General features: G+C 39.3%; 1 protein-coding gene across 1 annotated transcript; it reads right to left on the bottom strand.

Annotated features, from left to right (window-relative positions):
* On the bottom strand, positions 1-25,488 carry LOC146566325 (neuronal acetylcholine receptor subunit alpha-10-like). Its single transcript, XM_085289957.1, has 6 exons — positions 25,347-25,488; positions 6,401-6,546; positions 6,152-6,306; positions 5,828-6,074; positions 5,469-5,754; positions 1-3,959 (listed from the first exon to the last, which is right to left on the bottom strand). The coding sequence occupies exons 1-6, from the start codon at positions 25,402-25,404 to the stop codon at positions 3,259-3,261; spliced, it is 1,593 nt and encodes a 530-aa protein (XP_085146083.1). The 5' UTR covers positions 25,405-25,488; the 3' UTR covers positions 1-3,258.

Here is a 25,488-nt window from a genome sequence, read left to right as displayed (position 1 = left end):
TAAGAACTTTCACGGCATTAACAGAGTGTCCCGTGTGAACAGCTCACAAACCAAAAACACGGGCAGATAAATTTAACAGTTGTTGTGCTGACACTGGATGTTTCAAACACAGCAAAGAAATAAGCAGAGTAACATTTTTCTTGGTTTCATGCATATAAAATTACAGTGATTTTTTATCTTTAGTCTTAAATATTTAGTCTCATAAATTTGCCTTTTTATTCCTTTCATAATAAAGCAAAAGCCTGTCTCTGGCCTTCAGAGGACAAACTAGTTCACAGAGACGTTAATGCTCTATGAGTCTGTAAAACAGCTTCTTTTTTAAAAACAAACAAAAGTTGATGCATTTTTACTCCATCCTGGTAACATAAACAAACCCTGAAGCTGCATTTATAGAGACCAAACCAAAAAAACAGAAAATTCTGTTTTCTTCAAGTGAACCTTCGATAAACTCTGTGCCTCTGTGAGGTTAGGATCATCACACACTCAGGATTATAACACTCAGTGTTTCATTGTGCAGACGTGCTGAATCACATGCATTGGATTACAAAAAGACACCAAACCAGAACAAAAAAACAACCTGGCGAACATTGTAAGGGAAACACACATGAGACAGTTTACTGCAGACTGTATGTGAGCCAAGGTTACACCTGCAAAACAGAAAGATGAAGCCAGAGCTGCAGTTCCTCTGATATCCACTCTATCCCTGCAGCTGTTTTGCATCCTCATGATAACTGTGCTGGATGTGACTTATCTTTGGTGTCTTTGACTGACAGCTGTGAATCACCTCGGCTATTTCACCACAGCTGATTGGAGTCCCTGAAATGGACCTCTGGACCGTGTTTGTGCTGTTGGAGTATTTATTTAACCACTAATATGACTGCTGTGCAGTTAAATGTACAAACAGATCATCTAACACAGCGGTCCCCAACCCCCGGGCCTCGGACCGGTACCGGTCCGTGAGTCGTTTGGTACCGGGCGGTGAGAGTTGAGGCTCAGGTGTGAAATGTCTGGTTTTCAGGGTTTTTATCGGTTTCAGTGTTATTTTGTTATCATTTTTATCGTTAACTCAGTTTTCCTGGGTCTGTTCACGTGTGTTATGAATAAATCTTCTTTTTTTCGGTACCAGTACTAGTTTTATTTTGTTGTATTTATCCGCGACACCTTAAAGGTCGGTCCGTGAAAATATTGTCGGGCATAAACCGGCCCGTGGCGCAGAAAAGGTTGGAGACCGCTGATCTAACATACCCGAGCTCCAGTTTGGTGAGTGGAATTTTAGGGCTTTACTCATCAGTTATTAACTAATTAGCCGGATCTGTGTCTACAAAGCTGCACCAATAGAGTCTGTGGATACAGTCGGCTAACTATCCAGACAGCCAAAGAAAACTGCAGATGTGAGGCACATTTGGGACAAGCAGTCATTCCCGTCTGAGCTAGCGTTCTAGCATCATGAACCCGTCCTCTCTGATGTCTCTGTTTGTTTGCTCTCAAATGTTTTGCTCAGTTGTTGTAAACTTTTGTGCGATTCCACAAACCCACGTGATTAAAAAAACGATCATATGAGACTTTACTCTTATTATTTAACATGCTGTAGTAAAAGACAAAATGCTGAACAAAGAATCTGTGTGATGTGATGAAACCGATTATTTTGCAAACAGCGTCAATAAAAAAAACATCCAGACGTGTAAAGTAAGACTTTCAAACTCTGATATGAGGCTTTGTGCAGAGCTGTTTAGCTTTTGATCACTGCAAATATTTGGAAGTGATTTTCTGTGTCACTGGTTTTGACTTTAAAAGCAGTAAAAGTGTGAGGTGTGTTTGGATTTAAAATAAAAGTAAACTACATATAATTGCAGGGGTTTTTTCTCCTGGAACTACAGTTTATTTGAGCTTTCTTAGAAACTTAAATGACCACAACTTGTGAGTGAATTTTAGTTTGTTTAAGATTGAGCCTGAAAATGTTTTATCAACCATTTAAAGTTTGTTTTTGTTTTTTTCTTCAGTAGCAAAATGTACCAGAAAGCATTTTTGGAGGGAAAAACCAGATTTGACTCTTATGAGATTTCCCTTTTTTCCTTTTTGTTTCCAGATTATGATTATTTGCAAGAAAACAGTTTGTAGTTCAGATCGTAATCACAGAAGCAGCATTACCATATTTAGAGTATAAAAAGCCTGTATTTGCCAGACAGAATTGATTCAGATTAAAGTGTGTTAAATATGAATAATGTGGGACAAGAAAGGACAAATTGAACCTATTATTACTTCATCAAGGCTACAAAGTCGAGATCAGATGCATCAAAGCACCGATACCAACTTACCCTCAGGAACAAAGGTGGTGGGGATGCTGTTCTGAGAGTCAGATAGCTCAATGAAAAGTATTAAGGCATGATGAATGGGTTCATAAATGCCTGAATGCTGAAATCTAGAGTGACCAATTCAGTGCTGGAATGAAAACAGTTGCAAGCCTAAAACCTCTGTGATCTGAAGATATGAGCACGATACAACTTAAATTAAGAAAAACAGCAGATCACTTATTTCTAATCTTGTCAGCGTTAATCTCATTAAAATGACGTTAACGTCATAACCGCATTGACGCGGCAAATTTCCGTTAGCAAATTATCACGGATCACCCCGAGCGTGGGGCTGGACCGCGTCAACACATTAGCGCGGTTAGCTCGTTAATGCGTTAGCGCTATCCAGCCCCACGCACGGGGCGATCCGTGATAATTTGCTAACCATACTTGCCACGTTAATGTGGTCATGGTGTTAATGTAATTTTAACGCTGAGATTAACGCTTAGAGCTCTACTCATTTCATTTCATTCATCCTTCTCAACTAACGGCTCTGCAGACACCCATCTACACATCTAACTGGTAAATTTCAGTTGCTGCATCATGCAAACCACTTTGCAACCCACCCTTGATTCTCCCTTCATGCTGTGTCCAACAGAGAGGTGTTTAGCTTCTCCAGCATTTGTTAGGATCTTTGTAAATAATTAGAAACTATTTTTTTCCCAATCATTTTACTTTCATCAGCCTTCAGAGTCTCTTTCAAATCCAAAGATAAGCATTTTAAATTCTGGTGGAAATGATTTTGAGGAAAGCTACCAGGTACCAGCTTACAAAACAGTAAACTGACCCTTAAAACCATCATTCAGTTATTTTTTAGCTGTTTACGTGTGTCAGAAAAAAAGGAAGAAAAAATGATTTAATCGTTAAACAAACAATTTTATCATCTCGTGAATTCTTAGGCTGAGCTCCATCAGACGGACTTTCCCAGGATGAGGATGCTCATGAAGAAGGCCATGATGAAGAAGAGCCACATGAAGAAGCGATCCATGACCTTGGCGACCTTCCTCCACTCGCCGATGCGCAGCTGTGCTGCTCGCTGGTCCTGGTAGGAGTTGGCAATGTACTCAACATTCTTGCCCAGTTCCTGGTGTTGGCATAAACACTTCACCAAGATCTCCCTCCTGTTCCCCCCATCTCCACCTCCTCCCTCAACACCTACGCCTTTCTTTTCCTCTTCGTGCTCACCGCAGTTTGATTCCTCCCCTCGCACTACAGCAGCTCCTTTCTCCTGTGAGTGGTCAATGGTCACAAACAGATCCTCTTTCCAGTCTGTCTGGTTGGTTACTTCCTGCCCCATCTTCAGAGGCTCCACCTCCACCTTTCCTCCCCACGCCTTCCCATTGACATCCCAATTTGCTCCTTTGGTGCTGCCGCCATTGGCTGATGGGCTGTCAGACCCCTCCTGTGATAAAGGTTCTTTCCTGGCGCCACCGAGGCAGTTCTCACCCACCTCGTACACGAAGCAGATGCGGGCGAGGTACTTGAGGATGAAGCGCTCGGCCCATTCAGGCACGGGACGAGCCTCCCCGCCACAGTGGTGGATGTTCATGATGAAGATGGTGAGCGCTGTTGATGCAGTGACCATGGTCATGGTGGCAATGTAGTACTTTCCTATAGAAATAAGACACCGAAAAGTCAGGTAGAGGTTGGTGACCCTTATTTGCTGTCCCTATAACTCCAAATCAAGCTTTAGTCTTAGTTGCAGTAAAAGCATACAGCTGGTGAATATAGGACACTCTAATTAACCCTGTGAAGTCTAAAGTGGGTGTGACTACAGACAGCGGCAGACGAGCAAACATTCCTCTTATACTTCTTTATTTACTGCAGAGGCACTTGGGTAGTTGCTGCATTGCTGCATTGAAGTCTCTGAAAATTGAAAGCTGAAAATCACAGTTAGAGTAAGATCCAAGCTGCTTTGCAACCCACCTCCATCCAAGCTCCACCTATCATTTTGATTGGGTCTGTATCTGAATCCTCTTTGTCAGTGGTCCTCTTGTCATTGATGCCAAGGCTCAGTGACTCAATGAGAGCTGCAAGCTGGAGGTTTTGAAAGGTCCTCAAATCCATCGACAACAACTGTGCCCCAGCAATCACTGAGATGTGCTACTTTTATCCAAATTACATACTTTAAAGGCATCTACAAAAGACTTCTGAAGTCAGTGAAGGTCATGTCTGACTGTAAACAATCAATGAACACAATAGTGTAAATTAGACTTTATAAACTGGTCAGCATCAGGTGTTGTTGGGCAATCACCAGTATTTTCTGCTAATAGATTTAATACAAAAGATTACATCTTTCACGTAATCTAAAAACAGCTCCACCTTCTCCAGCTTCGATTTTAGACAGAGATCAGCGCGACGGTAAGCAAGAACATCCCTCAGAGAGATGTCCAGTAACCATTCGGAGACCTCAGAGTGATTTTCCGTTTCCTGTTGATTGACTCTTTGGTGACTCCTAAATCCCATTTAGTCTTCCCTTTAACCTGAACCTCATTGTAGGAGCCATTTTCATGTTTTGTGTATTATCTTATGTGTGGGACTAGTTTTCACTTTTTGTGTTTGTAAATGATTGGATTTAAGGTAGGAACATTTAATTAGGGTCAGGTTTAATTGGTTGAAGGGACCAAACAGTTTGTGACTGCTGGGATTTATTTTGGATATTAAGATGAACTGTGGAACAGCAAGTTCAAGCAATGATGAGCAATAAATGCTTAATCTAAACAACGCTGGAGCTATTGGAGTTTCTCCATACCACAAGTTTTCAGTTATATTAGTGACATCATGTCAACCCCGCCCATCAAACACCTCAGTGGCTTCAAACATAGGCTTAGCCTCTGCACTCTTTCTGCAGGGAAGCTCTGCTTGCCTAACACATTGGCATAACAGGAAAATCTCTTTGGATTACTCCGAGGATACACTCTAGGGACATCCCTAAGGCTGAAATGTGTCTGTCTGAGGTATCCTAAGGCACCCTCAAATATTAGTAACTTGTCAGATACAGTGTAGCCATGTAACATTTGCAGGAGGGATGATGAATATAAACATTACAATAATTCTGATTCATCATGAATGTTTTTTTTAAATACATAGATGTAAATAAAAGTCAGAGGCTGTTCTCACCTATCAGCGGGACGCTCTCAGAGGGTGGCATGCTCTCAGCTACGAGCAGCTGAAACACGGTGAGGGCCAGCAGCACTGTGACACCCAGAGAAACCTTTTCACCTGAATCCGCTGGCAGGTAAAAGCCCAGCGGAGCCAGAAAGGAGATCATCATGCAGGGAATGAGGAGGTTGAAGATGTAGAAGGAGGCCCGCCTCTTCAGGTGGAGGGAAAAGGTAATGTCTGGGTATGGCTCTGAGCAGCAACCATACACGATGACATTTTTCTTGGCTGGCATTCCCAGAACCTGGTTAGAGAAAATTTTGGGTTCGTCAAAACATTCATTAAGGATGTGCTAAACACATGACACCATTACTGACCTCCCACTCCACATTGGGGACAAAGTCGGCCAAGTCGGCGCTGTCCAGGGCATTGAACAAATCCATCTGGTTTCCGTTGTGAGTCCAGGAGCCAAAGGTTAGGTTACACTGCTGCAAATCGAAGGGGAAGAAGGCCACATCAACAGAGCAGGAGCTTTTGGTGATGGCTGGCTGGTCCCACATGACTTGGCCATCGTTACGAAGAACAACATTGGTCTCCATGGAGCTGGAAAACTCATCATCTGCACTATGATAGAAACAAGGAAGGAGTTTGAAAACATCAATAAATATCCTGAAGATCAGCCAGCAGGATGATACACCTACCTGTTATACAGAACAATATCGGGTCTCCAAACGTAGCTGCTGGGTATGCGGATGGTGTCAAGGCCATCATAGTCCTCCTTCTTCCATGTGAGAAAGGCATCCATCCATACCTGGCGGACCCACAGGTAGGTAGTCAGGATCTGGTTCCGCTCATCCTGGTGAAAATCCATGAAAACGGCAAGGTCACACCAGTACCTGCCTGACTAGATACAGCATAAAGAGCTGGATAGGCATTCAGGGTTTGATTACCATGTCAATGATCTGGGAGAGAGTGACCTGTAATGTGACATTGATGATGTAGTCGGTGTCCTCCACCGGCCGCAGAGCATTGGTGTAGTTGGTAAATAAGTCTTTCATCAGTTTCTGAGCGAAGCGCCCATGAGCAGCCCGGGAAACTGAGGATCAGAAAACAGATGACAAGCATAGTGCCGGGTCAGGCAGACCTCAAAGTCATTACCTGCAATCGCAACAGATCAACTGATGCACAACTGTTGTGCATTTACAGGCTGCTTTGCAACCCACCTCTACCTGCTGTGGCAGTCGCTCAGTGAAACTGGTCACAAAGAGGGTGCTGCACCAAAACCTTCCTTGCAATAGCATTGGTTCTAGCAGGTCAATGCAATTATCCATAGTTTGCATGGAAGATGCTGAGATGTGCCTAATTATTAGCTAGGTGCTAGCAAAAGCTATAGTGTGACATCAGATATAAACACAGAACATTTGCCCTCAGAGTAAAAGTTGTGCCTCACCTTTGCAGCCAACATGTTTCAGAACATGAGACACACTTTTACTCTGAAGACAGATGTTCTCTCTTTCACTTTTCACAGCTGCTGAATGTTTGCAGGCAAGTTCCTCCATAAAAACTACTGGTACCTGGTACTGGTTAAATGTGATCACTTTCAAGGACCAAATACTTCAGGCTAATGGAGTGTGAAGCGTATGTACACTTTTTTTTTTTTTTTTTGGCCTGTCCCGTTTGGCTCTTTTGCCATCAGAATTGTTGTCTAAAGGCAAAGAAAGATGCCCAACGGATTTACTTTACCAAATTGACCATCCCAGCCTTGCCGTAATGGTCCATTTGATTCACCTTTTATTGTTTATTTTATTTTCACTTACTGAATACAGGACAGACTTGACTGGGGGAAAGAAGGGGAGAAAGAAAGAGGGAAAGAGAAACAGCTGAGAAGAGGGACGGGGGAGAAGGGCAAAAGACAAAAACCAACAGAACGGGCAGAGAAAAAAAAATGCATATATCAATCACCTGGATCACCTGCTGAGAAAGAAAAAAGAAAGCAAGCAGAAGAGAACAAGAGTAATAGAATAAACAACATCACAATGATATATGGGAATATGACAGTAAATACTAAATATTAAACATTATTGTGCAGCACATAAGATCAACAGAACACAGTGTGCTTTGAGGTAGGAGCCAAAAAGGGTGTAGTTTGTGGGTGTGATCACCCGTGTGCACACCTGTGAGCATGGACGCGCTTGTTTTTAAAAGGTTCCTTCATGTAATGATCTGCTAGAGGGTGTGGGGGGGCCACAGCCCCGTCCTCCAGGGCATGAAGCAGGTATGGAGGAGATCAAAACTCCAGACATCCAGAGGCCCCCAGAACACAAGTATATACGCTTTTTAAATGATGGCGATAAATGTATTTGATATTTTTGTTTAAAGGAGAAGAAACTGCTTTCCTGGATTTATTAAAAAGACGGCGCATCATGTCAATTTGTTAGTTAAAGGTCTGCCTGTCCATGCTTTAGGAACGATGTGACCACATTCTAATCAGCTGAAGTGAATCCTGTGCTGATGTAAACAGAAAAGAAAAACGGAAGTGATTTTATTTGGCCCAAATGTCTGTGAAGGTTCTCAGTCATCCAGGTCATCGTAGTCAAAGGAGCTTGCAAAGAAAAGCGTCTGGACTTCTTTAAGTTGCTTGAAGACGTTTCACCTCTCATCCGAGAAGCTTCTTCAGTTCTAAGGTCAAATGGTGGAGAGTCCAATTTGGCCCAAATCCATTTCCTGACCCTCCAGATGTTGATTTCACTGTTTGATCTCTCATTTGAAGAATTCAATCACAAATCTTGGAGTAAAAATTGATTCTTGATGGCCACGTGAATGGGGCGGTAAAATCAGCATTCTACCACCTCAGATGTCTATCGAAGATCAAGCCCTTTCTCTCCAAACGTAACTTAGAAGCTGTAATTCATGCTTTTATTACTTCACTCCTGGATTACTGTAATTCCCTTTTAATAGGGGCTGGGCACTTTGTCACGCTTACAATTAGTGCAAAAATGAAATTCGACCGCATCACTCCGGTTTTGGCCTTTCAACATTGGCTTTGAATCAAATTTAGGATCCATTTTAAAGTTCTTTTATTGGTTTTTAAATCTTTAAATGCTTTGGCACCTGTTTATTTGTCCGATTTGTTGAAGCCTTACGTTCCAACTCGTTCCCTCCAGTCAGCTGAGCAACTGCTGCTTTCAGTCCCTAAGTCACGGCTGAGACTCAGATTAGACCGGGCGTTCTCTGCTGTGGCCCCGTTGCTTTGCAACAATCTTCCTCTTCATATTAGACAGACTACATCAGTGCCGGTTTTTAAGTCGAGATTAAAAACCTATTTTTATTCTCTGGCTTTTAACTCTTTATTGATTTAATTGCTTTGTTCAGTTCTTATATTATTACTATTTATAGATGTATTGTTCAACACTTGGTCTACCAGGTGTGTTTTTTAAAGTGCTATATAAATAAACGATGATGACGTAAAAAGGATCAAGAAGTCAAGGTGTATAATCGTTCACTCTTCACGCTGTGGTGCACATCTTTAGAATATTTTGCACATGAAACTTTAAGTGTTGTCAAGTCTTATGTAATTTCTCTGTTGCTTTTCTCTGCATTGATCTGCTGCTGGATCCTTTCTACAGAAATGCTCAACGCTACATACCATAACACACACATGCAAACCACATTTCCCAGTTCAATTAACCCAGTAATCACCTCAGCGTTTAATCAGCGAGGGTCTCCAGAGCAGCAGCAGGTTGATAACTGCTCTAATATCCTGTTTACAGTTAATGATGGTGACAGCAGTGCTGAAGGCAAACGATGACTCTGTTTATGAGTCTGTCCAATAGATTTTTCACATAATAAAAACTGGAACAAACAACAAAGGATGAAATTATTGAGTCGTACTTACAAACAACAACAAACAAGCTTTATTTGTCACATACACAATTCTATATAGTACAACATGAGTGATGTGCTTGTGTCCGAGCTGCAGACGTGGCCGTCATTCCAGGGCTTGGTTTGTTTGTTTTTTTAGCATGGGCGGTCTGGTCAGGACCCTTACTGGATACTCTGAATCAAACTTGCAACTCCCACTCCAAAGGTGTGTGGTCTTACCATTAGTTTTTACAGTGTAAAAAGCAACTCAAGTTTCAAATGTATTTTTTCACGAGCATAAAATACATTCACAAACTGTGCATATTCACCTTTCACACACCATATTTCTTTCCTGAATGTGTTTTTACTCTGCAACAAGATCACACTGTAAATATCTGATGAGAATGATAATCCATCTACTCTCCTATCCCAGCCTGGGTCACAGGGGCAGTAGTCTCAGCTTGTGCCTGACCCTCTGTCACCTCAGCCACCCTCTCATGCTCTTCTATGGAAGTCCTGATGTGTTCTCGGGATAAGGGAGGAATCCTGGTTGGATGCCTGAACTCACTCAGCTGCTTCCTCTTAATGTCGAGGGCAGCAGCTTTACTTGGAGCCCTTCACCCTCTCTAATAATAACAATAATAGTGGCCCATGAATCATTTCTGTAGGAATAATAAAATGGTGTCTGAGGGGGAGAATAAATATTTCATGTTCTCCAAAGTTGTTATCAGGTCAGACATCGTGGCTGGCAGTGCTGATGATTCATGTGAACTCTCAGCCAGACAGCAGCAGATAAACAGCACAGACCTCACTGTTGGCTGCAGAGTGACGCTCACTGAGAAAATCACCTCGCAACCACAACATGCTGTCGCTTTCTGCCTGACACCTCGCAGATTATTGGCTTTATGTAATAAAAAGATTACACTTTATTACAGACCTACAGTCTGTATAAGAGGGAAAATAGAAATGACTTCTTTTGTTTCACAGACTGTAGAGAAACTGTTCGATTCAAATTCAGTAAATTAAAATCTACATAACAACAAAATCCAGACCTAATAGTCTGCTTTTTACGTGATGTTCATTTAAAGATGGCGCAATAAAGAAACCTTTACGGATAAAATAAAGTAAAATAAAAACTCAGATGCTAAACCTTCACCCACTCTGAACACTCGATAACAAGGACAACACACATGCTTTGCACAAAAAAGGAGACACACGAGACTCCGTTTTTGGTTTAACGACCTTCACTTAACAGGAAATAATAGATTACTGCAATATGACTGTAGAGACACAGCGAGGGGGGTCAGAGTGTTCACATCGTCTGTACTAAAATGGAAATGTGGACGTGAAGCTCTGGATCTGTGCAACAGAAGAAAACGGGATTGGGTGTCGTTTCGAGGAACACATGGAGATGGTCCAGTTCTGCTTCAGCTCTGTTTCTGTGTTTAAGGCTGATTCACAGCTGATGTTTTTGTCTGCAAACAAACCCACTGATGGAGAAAAGGTTAAGGTTCTGTTCTTGACCAAATGTGCTACAAAGACAAGGTTAGAAGGAAATACCTGCAGGTAAAGCCCCAAATTAGTGACAATCTTCAGTTTAAATGGAGCAAATTTATAGAAATAGCTTATCTTTACTTAAAAAAGATCCATAAATTAACTGAGTGGTTTGTAAAGTTTTTGATAGTTTGGCATAAAAAACAAACAACATTTTACCTTTTGATTTAAATTAACTCATCTTTTCAGCAGTGCTTATAAGTAGATATACGTACTTTTTACTAAGTTACTGTGTTTTTAGTAAAAATCGGAATTCACACTAATAAAAATATTTAAGCTTGGTATTCCAGATTGTGCATTTTAATGGTATTTTTACCCAAACAGCAATAAATGTTCGGCCCAGATGTGACCCATGACTGGAGTTTCCTTTGAGCCACATTAACATGACTTTCACTCAGGACGAGTTCCAGTGTCCTTAACTTACCACTGGTCTGCTGTACACGCACCAAATGTCAGCATGGACCACATCTGAACCACACAACATTTACAGCACAGAACATGCCAGAAGTGAGTGTGAAATTTTTGTCATGTGTTTCATTTCAAAGTATTTTCATTTTTCCCTGATTGCCAACATTTGGGAGCACAACTTAATAAAAACCAGACTTCTTGCCCACTACTTTTGCACGACTTCCAATTACTTACAACCTGCTGGTTGGCTTTTTCTCTGTATGTATTATCGTAGGGTCTACCTTACAATGTAAAGCACCTTGAGGTGTCTGTTGTTGTGATTTGGAGCTGTATAAATAAAACTGAAAATTGAAATTGAATTGTTCTTGTGTTATCTGCTTTCACTTTGTTTGTATCTTACTATATACATTTTATATCTGCACAGTTAGTGTGGAGCAGCCACAACTTTATTGTACATGTACAATGGCAATAAAGGTCTATTCTATTCTATTCTATCCTACTGTGAGAGTTAGAGTTGGGGATTATGCAGGGACAAGGACAGGACACAAACTTAATGCTTCAGCAAGCTGAGGAAATGTATCTGCAATAAAAACACCCTTCATGTCTCTAGTTTCAACACCTTACGCCAGGCGAAATATCCAAACAACTATGGGCCAGAAATCCATTAGATCTGACAGCGTATAAACCAACTGATGACAAATGAAAGTGAAACGCAGCATAAAGGTGCTGAGGACGGGGTAGAGTCTGTAAGAATATACACGTGGATCACAACAGCATGAGAATATCCTTATTTGGTGCTTTGATGATAATGGAGGATAGTCCAGTTGAACATGTTGCTTAACATTTTTCCATAAGGTGTTAAACATACGTATCACAGACTGTACCTCTTTAATAAGTACTTGAACCTCCTCATTAATGACTAACAGAAAAACACTTGAAGACCCTGATGGGCCCAAAATCTCCTGGATCTGGATGCAGATCCAGTCTTTACCGATAAACTTTGTGATCTGTTGTGATCAGTATGGAATGGACAGTGTTGGGGAGTAACAGAATACACGTACCGGCGTTACGTATTTAAAATGCAAAATATGAGTAACTGTATTCTGTTACAGTTACTTTGCTGAAATAAATGGATTACACGGCCGTATTTTCCTGTTTCATATGTTCGGCTATGCCGTCTCTATTTTTGGTGATTCCACGCCGGGGGAAACCCAAACACGCATCAAGAGGCTCTAATGTCTGTGTCTCAATCTCGCGGCCCATGTCACCTCTACTTACGGCTGCATAATGACGTGAAGAAATATTTTTTAAAAGTGTTATTCAAAAAATGATTTAATATGAAGGCAACAGGCAGAGTGTTACAGGCATAGCATGTATGAAGCATGTAAATATAATAATAACCACTGACGAGCCCAGCTGTGAGTAAGCTGTTAAGACTCGACTGTACGCTGTGTTCGTGTTTTCCTCTGAAACAATAAGCTCCGTTGCAGCAGCCTTACCTAATGTCCACCCTACTGTTACTCATTTATATTAAGATTTAAAAATCTAGTTGGTGTTGGTAACCTTCAGTAATAGTAATAAATCACAGCAATAGTACATTCAGTTGTAAAAAGCATGATAATATATTAAGTAATCCAAAGTATTCAGAATACGTTACTCTCATTGAGTAACGTAACAGAATACGATACAAAATACATTTTGGGGCATGTAATCTGTAATCTGTAGTGGAATACAGGAACGGACCAAATTTCATTCATTCTTTACACATCAGTCTTCATTGACCGATCCTAGCAATGCCTGTTTATTGTTTACTAGCAACTAGCACTTACTATCTAACTTCATAAGAAACAAAAAGAAGCAGTAAATGTGGGAAGTTCACCATCTGGAGACAGTTCACTGCATGGGCCAGTGACTCTTCATCAGTTTCTTTCCTGTCCCTACAAACCAACAGATGTTTGACCAACTGTGATTTCAGTGTGTGCATCAACATTACGATTGTTTTTTCCTGTCAGATAATTGTCTGGATGATCTTCAGCAGATCGAATCAAAACGGCCTAACATACAAACAGGACGTCAGCAGCTGTTGGCTGGATTTTTGTGAAATGTTGTGCAACTGTTTGCCGCAGAGGGCGGCTGATTTTGATGATGCCTTGACTTTTTTCATCTTCAGTTCAAAGTATGTCCATTGTGTCTAGTGCTGGTAAACAAATATCTGCATATTAGCATGCTCATATAAACATTGTTTTACCACGATGTCATATGATGTGAGCATGTCCTGTCCAGCACTTTGGTCCATCATCAACTTTTAACCTCACTGTTCACTGAATTGAGGACCTGAAGGAAAACTTCTCAGTTCTGCTCTCCTGATTCATGATCCCACTGATGTATGCAACCATGCTAACCAAACAAACTGCCATGGAGCAAAGAGGGTTTTCAACAGTTTGTCATTTATCTCGATAAGGATGGCAGTATGCCTTTAATAACCTCATTAGGTGGGTTTATTGATAGTTTGCTTCACACATTCATTAATTTTCTCCTGTATATGTTTTGCAGTTCCTGAGTGTTCCCAGACCAAATAGGATTATCTCTTCAGTGTGGTCTGAGGAAAATACTAATCTCCAAATGCTTCTCCAGTCACCAAAAGCAAACAAATACTCAGACATAAGTACATATGTGCAACAACATTGTTAGCCACTCTAACAGCTGTGCACACGAACAAAAATGAGAAATACTGGCGGCGGTCAGTGCCGCCCTCTGCCTCCTTGTAGATGCACCTGTGCTATCGTCTTAAACATCCTAGATTACATTTATTGTGTTCACAAGATTTTCAGAAAAGTTCAAACTCATCTGAAATTTTTTGTACATGTATCTGTGGTGTGAATTTCAAGAAACTGCGTCACCTCTTTCTCAAGTTATCACAGTCACAAACCCGGGTGTCCACGCCGCCCGCCAGCGCAGCACGCTGACACAAATCCCCCATCAGTGATCCGATTCTGATCAACACTACCAAAGCTAAACGAAATCATCACACTAACATCTGTGTTAGCTAGGCAGTGCTTCATTTTTGGAAAATGTAAAATCAGTAGGTTGAAGTGATTTTTGAAGTTTTTTAAAGACAATAATTTAAGACAAATAAAAAAAAAACAAGGCGCAAAACACTGCAACAAAGTCTCCTTAAAAACAGCCTGATTTAACAAACAAATCCTTCAGCCAGTGGAAGTTCTGCAGATGGATCAGAACACCAAACTGCCCCACCTGAAATCAAAGACTGGTCTTAGTGAGTGACTGATAAAAACTAAAATATCTAAATCTATCTAATCATCATTCATGGTCTCCAGAGGAAACCTCCCTGACTGCCGTCATCAGGGCAATTTTTATTTTTTTAGGGTTTTTTGTTGTTACTTCTTTAATGACTTCGACAACTGGTTCAATACAGACGTTTCAGTGCAAATGTTTACCTTTGCTGACATTTGATTCTGTCAATACACTCTGAGTCACAAAAACAAGTTTTTGGCAAAAAAACGAGTTTTTGTTTTTGGGGGGATTTTTTTGCTCTTATCTGGACATTCTCCAGCTTGGTTTTCATGTTACAACAGAGACCTACCACAAACTTCCACAAGCAATTATTGCTGTGAAGAAAGCATATTGCGATCATGAGACCCGTTACAGCATGCAGACAAATTAACACCTCTCATGATGAAAAAGAAATGATGAAGAAGCTCAGATTTGTTATGTGACGGCTGTGTGCAGGCAGGAACAGGACCCAAAGTGCAGACAGACAGACGTGAACTTAAAAAAAAACAAAAACAGCTTTAATGCTGAACTCAAAGTAAACAAACTTCCAAAATACAAAGAATAAACGCAGGCAGGCAGAACACAGCACGAATGAGGGTAGATAAGGGCGATCGCGACACAGACCAAAGAGAACACACAGGGGGAGCAATCAGGGAACGAGAGACAGGAGGGAAACACAGCTGGGACAAATCAGGGCTGACGACACAAAGGAAGCAAAACCAGACCCATTAACATGAGACACGGACTTTCAAAGTAAAACAGGAAACATAACACAGACACGCGGATTTGACAAAGGGATACAGCTGACAGGGGAGACAGAGCAACTAGAGAACACAGAGACACAAACCACAAGACAGAACTCTAACAAAGAAACCAAAGACTAGAAATAATAAATAATATCAAAATCAATTTCAATATCAAGTTCAATAATATAATAAACTCAAAGCTCTTAGGCACCCTAACAAGATTCAGATGAACAGATAGAGACACAGAGTGTTTACCAGTTCATGCTTTCAACATTGCAAGCACTTCCTTTCATTATTAAATCTTCTCTGCCATCTTAAAATTGCTTCCTTCTTGAAATAAATCCAACCCTTGTGGACAGGTACAGTTTAAATACCTTATTATTTGTTAGGATTAAATCTAGACTTTTGCAATACGAATTATTTTGTTAAACCCCTTGAATTAAAAAAAGTCGAAAAACTGTCAAAAGCCCGTGCTGTAGCATAAGTTTTACATGACTGCACAAGAACATTTTCCAGCTATTCAAAGTTAATGTTTTATATTATTATTGGCAATTTAAGCAAATATATCCTGTACATTATGTCTTAATCCACTATTTATTTATTTATTAGATTTATTTTAAATTTAATCGCTTTACACAAATCATGGTCTCAATACAAAATGAAAACGTTGCGATTATACATAAAAAAAAGAAAGAAAGAAACCCCCCTCCCTCCCCACCCGAGGCTCATGTAAAGAGAAACAGAACAAAACAAACAAAAAATGTACGTCACACATCTGGAAAATACGTTTTTATATAGTCAAGAAATGGGTTCCAAGTCGCAGAGAATTTTTGTTGTGATGAGAGAACTCCAGTGGCAAAAAGAAAAGCTCCTCCTTTAACCACTGTATGTATGAAGGAGCCTTATCAGACTTCCAGTGGAATAGAATGAGTCTACAGGCAAGCAACGTAGCAAACGCTATGGCATTTTCCTGAGATTTACTAATTTCATATTGAGGTGGCATAACTCCAAAAATGCCAATGAGGAAATGAAGCACTAAATTTTGCGCACTGAGATAATACTTTGAATATATTTCCCCAGTAATTATCCAGGTTCGGACAAGACCACATCATGTGACCCTCATTTGCTGGATTATGTCCACACCTGGGACAGGCAGGATCGGCTTCTGGGAAAAACTTTGAAAGCCTCTCTCTTGTATATTGAAGACGATGAAGAATTTTAAACTGAATGAAACCACGGCGAATGCAAAGGGAGGAAGTATGTATACGATTCAAGCAAGATCTCCACTCATCATCAGATCAATCCACCCCAACGTCTTTTTCTCAATTATTTTTAGTTTTTTCCCAAGTAACAGGCCTTAAGCTCTGCATCAGTTTGTATATGACGGAGAATCGCCTTTTGCCAAAAGGATCCATTTCCAAAATGGTATCCACTTGATTTTTAGGAGGTAGGTAGGGGAATGAAGGAAACGATGTTTTTGCTAAACTTCGTATTTGCAGATATCTAAACATATGTGAGGTTGGTATATTGTAATATCTCATCAGAACATCAAAGGTGTTAAAAGTTTCTCCTGAAAGTAAATTGTAAAAAAAACTTCAAACCATTATTGTGCCAAATTTGGAATGCTTTATCTGAAACGGATGGCAATAAAAGGGTTAAAAGCAACAATGAAAAAATTACTAACCTGTTGCAAACAGAAGCACCTTCTGAATTGAAGCCATATTCTAACAGATGTTCCTACAACTGGATTTGTTATTTTCTGTTTTTGATTTCGAGCTACGGATGAGGTTAGGAGGGGAAGTGGATTAGACATCAGTTCCATTTTTACCCAAGCCTCACCCTCGCTGTTCTCATAAACATATTTCCAGTGCAATAATTTGGTGATATTAGCCGCCCAGTAGTGGCAACCCTAGCCCACCAGCCTCTTTTGGTACTTTTGGTAAGTGTCAAAATTATGAATCCGCACCTCCATCATTGTGCGGGTTATATTTATTCCCGAATATTTAAACGTTTCTTTTTCTAATTTAAAGGGGAAGGCAGAGAGATCTTGCTCTATGTTATTAATAGGGAACAGTGGGCTTTTCGATTAGTTACATTTGTATCCAGATATGCGTCCAAAGTGATCTAATACCTTGAGCAGTTTAGCGACTGATGCAGTTGGATTAGATTTATACAGCAATAAGTCATCTGCACACAATTATACTTTGTGCATTGTCCCACCCCTAGAGATTCTGGCAACCTGATTGTCCTCCCTAAGAGCCATAGCTAAAGGTTCGATTACTAAGTTGAAAAGATAGGAAGATAAACTACAGCCTTGCCTGCAGCCTCTACTAAGCTGAAAATTAGCTATTTTTATACTTGTATTACAGAAATATAATTAGATTTTACACACTCTGGCCTTGATCCAACCCATGCAAATTACATTAGTGCAACAAAAATGCTTAATCGGAATAGAAAGCCATTTATTAATGTGGAAATCCTTCCCATGATTATTTTAAGTTCATTTAAAGAGGTTTTTTTTTAGTGTTCAAAAAAGTCTAGAGTCTGGTTACCATAAAATGTTAATGGTTTTAAATTAACTTCCACTCCATCCTATCTTTACCAGGGTTGCAGGGACCTATCCCAGATGTGATAGGGTGAGAGTCAGAGTACTGCACAGTAGTGATGGGATTTCCGGCTCTCTTTAGAGAACCGGCTCTTCAGGTTGTTTTGTTGCTTTATTGATTTATTATTAACAATAATATACAATTATGCACAAAAAGAATTACTAATGTAAAAAAAAGTGGTTTTATTTATATGTTTATATATAAATATATGCGGTGGTCCCTAGAGACAAAACACGTACAAACTCCAAAACACATTTCTAGCATGAACTGAACTTCCAAACAGTGCTACCTAGATCACTTAAATTACACAATTGAAAGCATGTGTGTATTGTTTGTGTATTTATACACAGGCACTCATATATATTCAAAAATTTAAAAAAAAAAATGTTCATTTACCTGTTACTACCACACACCAAATCTGGTCGTTGGTACTTGCTGGCTTATGTAGCCACGAGGTAACAAAAGCTCAACACTGCCCCCTAGCATCGTGGAGCACCTCCGTTGTCTTTTGTTTTGGAGTTTGTATGTGCTTTGTCTGTAGGGGCCACCGTAAATATACTTTTATTTATTCACTCCATATAAAATGTAATAAATATATCATATAATACAAAAATAAACTATTCACATTTCAACTTTTAACTATTTTAATTTTCAGCTTTTTCCTTTTAAACTAATTTAAAGTGAAACAACACAAAACACTGCAAACCACAACACAATTAAATATAAATTAAAATATGAAAACAAAAAGAAGATGCATATTCTCTGTCATATGGACCTGCATGAATAAACTTTCTCAATCCTTTATCATCTGCAACCGAAAATAGTTGTGGATGTTTACTATACCTTTCTAATGTTGTTGTCCCTGCCTCTCTTTCTCTCTCTCCCTCCCTAACTACCGCCCCTCCCCCCTCTGCCCAGCGCAAAGCACAAGACTCACGTGCGGAGTGAAGCGGGAAAAAGTGCGAGAGAGAGAGAGAAAAAAAATCCACAGCTCGCGTCGTTCACGTCAAAGATTCGGCTCTAAGAGCCGTTTCGTTCGCGACCGACACATCACTAGTGCACAGGTCACCAGACAGCTTTAATCCTCCATCCACTGATGCTTATCACTGAACATCCTGCCTGCCAGTACTGCACAGCGTCGGGATTTTCTTCAGAAGACGTTCCAACGTCTCTGTTTGAATGTATATATAGAGAAAGGGCCCAGAGTGATGGCTCTAAACACAAACCTGTACTATTGAAATGGTTGATGATGCATTTTGTGACCTTAAAGTCATCATTTGGTTTCTTTAATGTGAGGTTTTACATGAGTTACTATATTAGTGTAGTATTATTACTGCACAAATCACATGAGCACAGATGCAGGACATTGACACTGTGAACACATAATTTGCTCAAAGATAATAAAGTATTCGGATTCTTTGCTCATGGTCTAATCTAATAATAAAAAATAAAAAAATCCATCATATGACTTTTTCAAAGTCAGCAGACTTCACCGACAGCATAGTTAACTTTGCTTTGCAGCATCAGTACTTCTACATCTTAATGCGCAATTTTTATAATTAATTATCCCATTAAATTGCAACTGTTTTACTTTTTCCTCCATTTCTTTCATTTACATGATGATATAATATAAATTTCTTATAATAAACATTACCAAAGTCTTAAATAATGAGGTCATGTCCAATAATCCCTGTGAGCTAGAAGCTCTCAACACTCAGTTTCAGGCACGTTTTCGACTCTTGGCTCTGTGTGATGTCACTGTGAGTGAACATCCTTAATCTGAAAAATTCTAAATCTGTCATTTTTGCATATTTAATGCAGCAAAGGCCCACATTTTAATTCAAACTACTTCCTTTTCTCAACCTAACCGATTAGTTTTAGTCCCTAAATAAGTGATTAAGAATCAACTAGCTAGCCGGTCGTCACGGCAAAGCTACAAGAGCGTCTCTCAGCATGGGCCCGAAAAAAGTTCTGTCAGCCGAGGAAGGAGACGATATTAAGAAGTCGCTGGAGTTTATGACAGAGCAGATTTCTACTGTCAAACTGCAGCAGAAAGCCATCCTGGACCTGGTCGAGGAAGTTAAGGCTCTCCGCATCCAGAACGCCGAGAAGGATCGGCGGCTGGCGTACCTGGAGAACAGAGTGGCGGATTTGGAGCAGTACACCCGGAGGAACGATGTTATCATCACGGGGCTTCGCATCAAACCCCGGTCATACGCCCGGGCGGTCGCCACTGACAATGTAGGAGGGCCAGGAGAGGAAGATGTCAACTCCACGGAGCATCAAGTGGTTACCTTTCTACGGTCCAAAGGTGTGGAAGTGGATTATAACAACATTGAGGCTTGCCACCCTCTACTCCGAAAAAATGACAGTAACAAACCAGCCATCATTGTGAGATTTGCAAACAGAAAACAGAAAACAGCACTGTTAAAACAAGGAAGGAAACTGAAAGGATCCGATGTCTTCATGAACGAACATCTGATAAAAAGAAATGCGGACATTGCCAGGAAAGCACGTTACTTGAAGAAACAGGGAAAAATTCAAAATACATGGACCACCAACTGCAAAGTATTCATTAAACTCAATGGAACACCGGAACAAGCCAAAGTGTTGGTCATCAGAAATATGGAGGAGCTGGACAAATACTGAGGTCAACTTACTCTGGAGGTATGAATACACATGTGACGTGACACACAACACAACACATGGCACAGTCCAAAAGAACTTCATCTGCATCCGGCAACAATATCAACATAACTCATTGGAATTCTCTTTATGATAATCTGGAACTGAGAACATTTCGATACACAGACCATAATGTTCTAGACTTAGAAAAGGATATAGACCCGGAAAAAAATTTCTTCTACAACATCAGCTGTAACTGCTGCTACTTCACTGATGAACAGTTTAAGCACACCATCAACACGGAAAATAAATGATCAATAATCCATTTTAATAGCAGAAGTCTGTATGCCAACTTCAACAATATAAAGGAATATCTAAATGAGTTGACAAATCCATTTGGAATTATTGCCATTTCTGAAACATGGATCAATGCGGAGAAAGGAACGGACTTTGGACTGGAGGGATATGAAGTGAATTTTGTAAATAGAAGGAACAAGAGTGGAGGGGGAGTAGCTGTGTATGTGGATAAAAACCTAAACTACAAGGTGGTAGAAAGTATGACAACTGTAATTGATAATTTACTAGAATGTATAACAATTGAAATTTATAAGGAAAAAGAGAAAAATGTAATAATTAGCTGTATATATAGAACACCTGGCTCTAGTATTCAAGTATTTAATGACTTCATACAGGAAATATTCTCTAAAACAAATCAAAAAGTTATGTTTATCTGTGGTGAGTTTAATATTGACCTGTTGAATCCAAAAAAGCATAAAATGAGCGACGAATTCCTAAACACTATGTACAGTTTGAGTTTACATCCTAAAATAACCAGGCCTAGCAGAATTACACCACATTGTGCCACCTTACTTGACAATATTTTCACTAACAATATGGAAAACAACATTGTGAGCGGATTATTAATTAATGACATCAGTGATCACCTACCAGTTTTTGCAGTTTATGACACTAATTATAAGAAAAATCAGCATGAAGAACAACTGAGATACAGACGTGTAAGGACAGAAGAAACTATGACTGCATTTAAGAACGATCTATTAAATCAGGACTGGGACAAGGTGTACAAAGAAGCTGATATTGATATTGCATATGGCATATTTTTAAGAATATTCATGGAGTTGTACGATAAAAACTGTCCAACAATAAAATACAACAGAAAGCACAAATATTCAGATAGACCATGGCTCACTAAGGGTTTACAAAATGCATGTAAAAAGAAAAATACACTCTATAGGGAATACCTAAAACAAAGAACAAAAGATGCTGAAAATAAATATAAAAAATACAAAAATAAGTTGACCAATATTATACGTGTATGTAGAAAGGAGTATTATAGTAAAATATTGAACAACAATAAACATAATATGAAAGGAATATGGGATGTTTTAAACGGTATCATTAAAAATAATTCTGGACAACAAAGTTATCCACAATACTTTATCGATAATGGCAATATTATGGAAAACACTGCTGATAAGGTCAACAGCTTTAATCATTATTTTGTAAATACTGGACCAAAACTGGCAGAACAAATTCCTGAGTCACTGCCATCAGTAGACTGTAGTGAAAACCTGATTGATAGGAACTCAATGTTCCTCACATCAGTGGAGGAAAAAGAAATAATTGACATTGTACACATGTGTAAATATAAAACATCCACTGATTGTAATGATATTGACATGAAAATCGTCAAGAAGGTCATTGAAGGAATTGTAGGACCTCTAACATATATTTGCAACTTATCATTTCAGACGGGAAAAGTGCCAAACAAAATGAAAATAGCTAAAGTTGTGCCGCTGTATAAAACCGGGGATAGACGCCACTTCACAAATTACAGGCCTGTTTCTTTACTACCACAATTCTCCAAAATCCTAGAAAACCTGTTTAATAAACGATTAGACAAATTCTTAGATAAATATAAATTACTCTCTGACAGTCAATATGGATTCAGATCAAAAAGATCAACATCTCTGGCATTAATCGAATCAATTGAGGAGATTACGAATGCTATAGATCAGAAACAGTATGCAGCTGGAGTATTTCTGGATCTCAAGAAAGCATTCGACACAATCAATCATGACATATTAATTAATAAACTGGAACGGTATGGGATTAGGGGGGTTGTACTGCACTGGTGAAAAATTATTTAAGTGACTGGAAACAATTTGTGAAGCTGGGTGTCCATTCCTCATCATGCTTGTGGTGTTCCACAAGGCTCTGTACTGGGTCCAAAATTATTTATTATTTATATAAATGATATTTGTAAGGCATCTGATATATTAAAATTAGTATTATTTGCAGATGACACAAATATTTTTTGTTCTGGGGGGAATCTAAAGGAGCTGCTGGATACAATTACTTCAGAAATGTGCAAAATTAAAAAATGGTTTAACAGGAACAAACTATCGCTAAATCTAAGTAAAACTAAAATTATCTTATTTGGGAATTCCCTTAGAAATGCACAAGTGCAGATTCATGTAGATGGTGTGGAAATTGAAAGAGTACTTGAACATAAGTTTCTTGGTGTGATTATAGATGATAAATTAAACTGGAAGTCTCATATAAATCATATACATAACAAAATTTCAAGAAGTGTCTCAATCTTGAGTAAAGTAAAACACATTCTGGACCACAAACACTCCACATTCTCTATTGTTCCCTGATTGCACCGTATTTGAATTACTGTGCAGAGGTTTGGGGCAATACTTACAAATGTTCGCTATCATCAATCTTTATATTACAAAAAAGGGCCATAAGGATAATCCATAAAACTGGTTACAGAGATCATACAAATCCACTATTCTTAAAATCAAAAATTCTAAAATTCACAGATCTGGTTCATTTTCTCACAGCACAAATTATATATAAAGCAATAAATAACCTGCTTCCTGACAATATTCTAAAAATGTTTTCTAAAAGGGAACGGGGATACAATTTGAGGGGGGAATTAAATTGAAAACATCCTCGTATCCGTACAACATTAAAAAGTTTCTGCATCTCTGTGTGTGGAGTGAAGCTGTGGAACAGACTAAGTAAAGATATGAAGCAAAGTCCAAGCATGGCGCAGTTTAAAAAGCGGTTTAAGGATGTTGGTTTTTACAGGGTACAGGGAAAAGGTAGAGATTTGATAGGATGTTCTTGTCTAATATTTTCATGTGTGTGCGCATGCACGGGTTTGTTGGTATGGATATATATATATAATTGTAGGTTGTGTATCCTTGAGGTGTTAATGGGGTTATTGAAAATGTGTATATGTGCGTATGTGTGTATATACGTATGTATGGATAGATAGAAACATATATGTGTATATATTTAAAAAAAAATAAATAAATTACACATAACATATAATGTAATTGAGAGGAGGTATTTCTGTAGTCTATTGATACTAGATAGTGGAAAAGGGGTGGGATTAAATAAGCTTATGCTTCTTCCTGCTCCTTTTTGAACATGGACGTTATTTGGAGTTGTGGTTGCTCGTTTTCCTTTTGTTTGCTTTGTTCATTTGTCTCTTTTAATTCTACTTTTTTAATACTTTTTCAACATGTTCAAAATAAAGATTCAATCAATCAAAGATACAAAAGTACCAGTGGTGTCCTGAAAAACCTGCAGTCTCCCACAGCTCCAGCTCCATAATTTATTCTCGTGGTAGCTTTACATGATTCAAAGTTTAAAACAATCCATGATAATCTTATATGGGCCTGAGAGCAAGGCCCCCAGGTTTGTCTGAAATAAGCTGTTTTAGTTTCTCCCCATTTAAGGCAATCCTTGCTTTAAGCCAGCTTTCTTTTGATTGGCTGCCCCTCATAAAAGAATCTTAAATAACAGGTGGGCGGGGCTTCTATTATCACTACCAGAGCTGTGTGCCTGATCTGATCATATAAGGATATTCTGCCCTTATGACATGACAGAGCACAGTGAGGAGAAAGCAGTGTGAAGCTGAGTGTTCAGAGCAGCGTGAGGGTCACAGGGGTTACCGCCCATACGCTGATGTCATTATTAGTAAGGCTGAGCAGAATATACAGCATACAACACAAAGCAGAACATGCACAAGACGCACGGTGTGAACGAGTCTGTCTGGTCTGTTAGTTCCAGAAAACTTCTTCATATTTTGTTTGTAAAACATTTTTTACATTTTAAGGTCCAATTTTCAATCCAAACAATGTTTTGGTCTCAGAGCTTCTCTTCTGCTCTCACACTGATGTCTCAGAGAATGAAACGAATCATAGAAGCAAATGTTCACTGTTTAATGAACAAAGACACAGATGGTTATTAATAAAGCCTGGGAGGTCATGCTTACAGGGTGTAGGGCTTTAAATATCAGTCATTTTAAAGGAATATTCCAAAACTTAAAGCTTTTGTTTATCATATTATTTTTATATTTTAGGGCACTTTCAGTGTGCCTCTTTGAATCCAATATGATGGGCATATATAAAGTATTTTTGGACACTTTGGGAATGAAACAGTGAACTAATCATAGATAGAAATCTTCAGATTCACCGCTAATAAAATATCACTTGGAGCGATTTGTAATGGAGGAGAATGGAGCGTGTTCAGAGGTTCAGCAGCAGCACAGAGATCAATATCATTAATCCTCAGCTATATCACCGTTCACATACAACACTGAACACTGTTTAAAAAAGCTCACACTTTCCCCACTTTAAGAAAACATACAGTAAAACCCTGAAATATCAACATCAGTAACAATAATGAGAAAAACACTCACTGTGTTCATGGTTCTGCACTTTAAAAATACCTGAAGTGAAGCTGAAAAGGGGTTTTACCTGGCAGGATGAGGAGAAGCACGAGAGGCGCAATTGATCCACTGCAGAGGAACTTCATCTCGTTCTGATAACTGTTATTGACCCGGCAAAAACAGTCTATTAGTAACAGTGCAAACACACATCAGAGTCCGACCACAGAGCA

The sequence above is a fragment of the Mchenga conophoros genome, linkage group LG10 (assembly GCF_057382185.1).
Source record: "Mchenga conophoros isolate Kocher_MC1m ecotype Shallow Benthic linkage group LG10, M_conophoros_male_GT1.1, whole genome shotgun sequence".
In the NCBI taxonomy this organism is placed as follows: domain Eukaryota; kingdom Metazoa; phylum Chordata; class Actinopteri; order Cichliformes; family Cichlidae; genus Mchenga; species Mchenga conophoros.
This window is presented reverse-complemented; position numbering and strand designations above follow the sequence as displayed.